Source organism: Petaurus breviceps, unplaced genomic scaffold (assembly GCF_028583685.1).
Source record: "Petaurus breviceps papuanus isolate PSGF00001 unplaced genomic scaffold, PetGlider_PUasm1.0 551, whole genome shotgun sequence".
Taxonomy (NCBI): domain Eukaryota; kingdom Metazoa; phylum Chordata; class Mammalia; order Diprotodontia; family Petauridae; genus Petaurus; species Petaurus breviceps.
In genome coordinates this window covers 41,637,923-41,642,010 of record NW_027186372.1, presented here as the reverse complement: position 1 = coordinate 41,642,010, position 4,088 = coordinate 41,637,923, and the positions used below count along the sequence as shown (strand labels likewise).

The window sequence follows — 4,088 nt, the reverse complement described above, 5'->3', positions numbered from 1 at the left end:
TTGTCTCTTACCTTGAAAATCCATTAGAAAAAACAGATCTATTAGTGAAATTCAGAGTTCCCAAGGAAGTCAAGTTGTCATCACCAGATCCCTGGCACCTATTCCAATTTTCTGAACCAACAGGAATGGGTGGAATGACATTAAATACAGGTTTGTGATCCTGCTGCTGAGAAAGGGACGAAGTATTCAAGTCGTAGTGGTACATCTGTCCCCCTGAGGTACTAACACCATGAACAGAAATGGCAGAAATCTTATTACCAATTATATTTGCCCCTGAAAAACTTCCTTGACAGTAAACTGGGCCCAGTTTCTCCTGTTTAATTACCCCAGGAGTACAAAGTTCAATAAAATCTTCCTTTTCTGTTTTCACTTGAGGCAATGGCATATTAGAACTGGGCAAAATCAGACCCCCCTGCTCAGTAATTTTAGGCTTAGTGTCCGGCAAAATAAGAGGCTTGCAGTCTTCATCTGCATTTTCTTCTAAAAGAAATGACTCATCTGTTGCCAAAGGAGAAAGCAAACAGTTTTCATCTAACAAGGGGTCTAATCTCCAAGGGCTCTCATTTGTCTCCTTACTTGGGGACCCAGAGGACAATTCCAAATCCTGTAAAATATCAAAGGTACTTTGGTCTTCAGTATACAATTTTGCACTGCCATCATTGGTGCCAGTCGGGCCCTTTTTAAAAGTTGGCTTTTCTAAAGCTTTATCGAAATTAGATGTTGTTGGAAATTCATTGTCTGTAGCAGAAGATGCTGAACTCTTGGGGCTTTTGGGCACCCTGGATGATTTACTGAGGTTTGCGATGCTCTCTTCAAGAAGCCTAAAATCTGTTTCACCAGAAGAAACACCAGTTTGGCCCTGCTGAGGAAATACCAGATCATTCCCCATCACTTTTGAATCTGTATCACCCATGTAGAGTCCCATTGATAGCGAGACCGCCTTGGAGAGGTCTGGCTGCTGTGTACTGCTTGCTGATCCTTTAGAATAGTCACCCAAAAGAGGTTGCCGCTTAGAATCTGACTGAGAAGTAGTAGCCAGTAAGGATGAAGATGCAGGAATCTTCACAGTAACTCCACCCCTTATCGTTTTATAAAAGTCCATTACATTTCCTCTGCTTCGACCATGTATGCTTTTGGTGGTTTCTTCTCCAAGGGAGGGACTTAAGGATTCCTTTGAGTCCATCAGTTAATACCAGCTAGAAAAAAAACATATACACCATAACTAAATAAGCCACAAATACATTCACATCAGCATTTCAGTGATAGGATTAGGTTCATAATATGACAGAAGCTCAATGTATGGGTCTTACTAATCTCACTCCCCATCACCAGAAGGGGTAGTTTCTCTCTTTCCAGAATTATAATAGCCTTTCCTCTGCTTCATTGAATGTAGCATTCTATACACTGCAGATCACCTACAAACCTAACAGCAAAATTTTGAGAGGATTCTTAGCCATTCATTTGGTCACTGGTGTAAAAATATAATGTGTAATGATGCCTGTGATTAATAAATTTAAAAATGCTTATTTTAGACATTTATTAGATTATATGTCATTGTGTTATGAAAGGTGGGGAAATAACTAAAACCTACCACTTTTTAATCAAGAGTGCAACTGCAAATACTGTACCAGAATCCTGCCACTTACTCCCTAAATTTCCCACCACCAGTTCCATATGCATCTATACCTATTACCTATCATAGCACTACCTACAAACAAACCCTCTACTCCATTTAAATAAACCAGCACTGCCAGGCTGCTAATCTCCTAGATAAAGGAAAATGTTCCCATTTTAAACTCCATCATTCTGGCTGGAAGGTAAAGTGAACTAATTCAGTCTTGGATATTCACAATGAAAGTCATAATAAAAAACAAGCCTGGCTTAACATAAGCTAATGACTTTAAATTTCGAGGGACAAACTGCAATGTTACTGTTTCTAACCAATATTTGGACTTACTTGAAATGTAAATATAAAGTTATAATTGATTCATATTGATAGTACTGGATACTTATATGTTACACTGTATACATACATACATACATGTATATATATTTATGCTTCTCTGTAACCATTACTATACCCTATTCTTAGCTCACTGCTGTTTTCCCCCTTTGAAACAGAGAGCACTGAAAAGAGAAATAAAATCATGAAAGAAAAACGTTAACACCAGACAGTTTGGAATTGAACAGCCACTTAAAAAAAACTCACAATAAATAATACTCACTGGATTCTAAACCTTTACCCATCCCACTAAAAGAAAAATTCCATTTGGTTGTCTATGAAGATATCAGAAAATCAAGCCTTCAGTAAAAGGACTAAATTGAGAATACATTTAATAATCAAAATGGCTCGAAAAGGCTGACATGAATATTTAGAACAATCTAATCCAGTTCAATAGGAGAAAACTTTCCTGTACGAAGAAGTTAAAAAAACATAAACTTGATTACTGGCTTCTCAGTAGGGCCGCTGGGGAGTAGGAGTGGGAGTGGGAGAGGGGCTGAAGGTGGGCGGAGTAGGGTGCAGCAAATAACAAATCTTTAGTGCATACGGTTTTACCCTTCTGGTCCCTCTGCTACGTTTACTTGATAATGATCTCTAAACACATACAAGGTATCAAATGGAGTCTAATGAATTTCCACGGGCTTTCCTGACAGCTGCCTTCAAACCCGAAACCAAAACAATACACAGCTCGGCGTAGGGGGGGGGCGGTGAGGGTGGGGGTAGAAACGACAAAACGGTCCCTCAAGCAACACTCTTCCTAGTTTAAAGTTGCAAATGATTCTGCAACATTAATCGGCCATTATGAACAATGCCCAAATGTCTGAAGTGGTACAACAGAACGTCAATTAGCACGTTTACAACCAAAATACAAACATCAAAACCACAGACCGTCAAAAACCTTTGGCTATACAAAAACTAAAGGAAGGGTCGGTTTCCAAGACCGTCCCATCGAAGTTAACCCCGGGGGGGGGGGGAGTAAAGGAGTAAAGGGGAGAGGAACCATTCATTATCTAATTGGAAGGAAGAAACCCCCACAAAAGCGCGAAGTGTCTAGAAATGTGTTGAGACCTGTTGAGCTCTTTCTCCGACACGCCCACTTCTGCAAGATAACACCAGCCCCTTAGAGAAGTCTACAACTTCCAGGCTGTCAGCCCCTTTCGTCCCGAAAAAAAAAAAAATCCACCCATGCTCAGAAGGGCGACACGTCGTAGCCTCGACGGAAATTCTAATCAATCCTAGGCAACAGTGAACATTTTCGGGAGAGAAAAGAGTTAAGGCACTATTTCGTTTTTTCGAGTTTAGAATAAAAATAGATATCAACCCGCAGGGAAGAAAAATAAGGGGTGGCAGGGAGAGAAAAAAAAAGTATCGCGGCTTTCCTAGTACGGTATTAACTTAACCTGGAGGCTTGGGGCCCCCGACTTCCCCGACAGGGAGCTTGGAGCCCTAGCAGAGGGCATTATTTCAGCCTCCTGGTCCGAAAGTACAAGCTCAGCTTCCTCCCCGTCCACCCTACGCACCCAGGCATGGCAGGGGGGTGGCGAGGGGGAGGGATGAAGCACTGTCACCCTTTTTCTGTCCTTTCGTCACTGTCAAATCTCCCTACTCAACCCCTCCCCGCTTCCCCCCCCCCCCCCGTTAATAAAAGTTTGCAAGATTCAAAGCCTCCCCCTAGGACTCCGTGCCTTGCCAAGAAAGACTCTCAGGGCTTTGGGGGGAGGGGGGCAGAGGTAGCAAGCACCCGTAACCCCCCTCCCCTTTCCTCCATCTGCCTCTTACCTCATTCAGGGGTCCGCTTCTCCCGCCACCTTCCACAGCTCCCACCGCGGTCGAAATAAACAACTTAGCGTGTGAAAGGAGGAGGAAAAAATGTTTTTCTAAAAAAAGGAAGTAAACAGCCGCCCCCTTTTCCATGGGGGGAAAGGGGGAGAACCCCTATTTAAAAAGTCTTGCCCCTTTCCTGCACTGCCAAGAGCAGTCCTTGGCCCCTCTTTGGGTCTTCTGGACTCTTGTTTATTGGTACATTTCTTCTCCCCGGAGCCCTCCCACCCCTCTTCTCCTTCTTACACCCACTTTCAGCCGTCCC

At 42.8% G+C, this 4,088-nt stretch overlaps 1 protein-coding gene across 4 annotated transcripts in view; it reads right to left on the bottom strand.

Moving 5' to 3' along the window:
• NR3C1 (nuclear receptor subfamily 3 group C member 1) overlaps window positions 1–4,088 on the bottom strand; it is a 141,503-nt gene that overhangs the window by 136,789 nt on the left and 626 nt on the right. For 2 of the 4 annotated variants that reach the window (XM_069102693.1, XM_069102696.1), the window contains exons 1-2: window positions 3,782–4,088; window positions 12–1,196 (exon numbers count right to left, since the gene is read on the bottom strand). The exon at window positions 3,782–4,088 is cut by the window's right edge and continues 11 nt beyond it. In XM_069102693.1, the coding sequence (XP_068958794.1) occupies window positions 12–1,183 (1,172 nt within the window). In that variant the 5' untranslated portion in view covers window positions 1,184–1,196; window positions 3,782–4,088. The remainder of the gene's footprint in view (window positions 1–11; window positions 1,197–3,781) is intronic. The other 2 variants (XM_069102695.1, XM_069102694.1) reach the window with 1 other exon arrangement.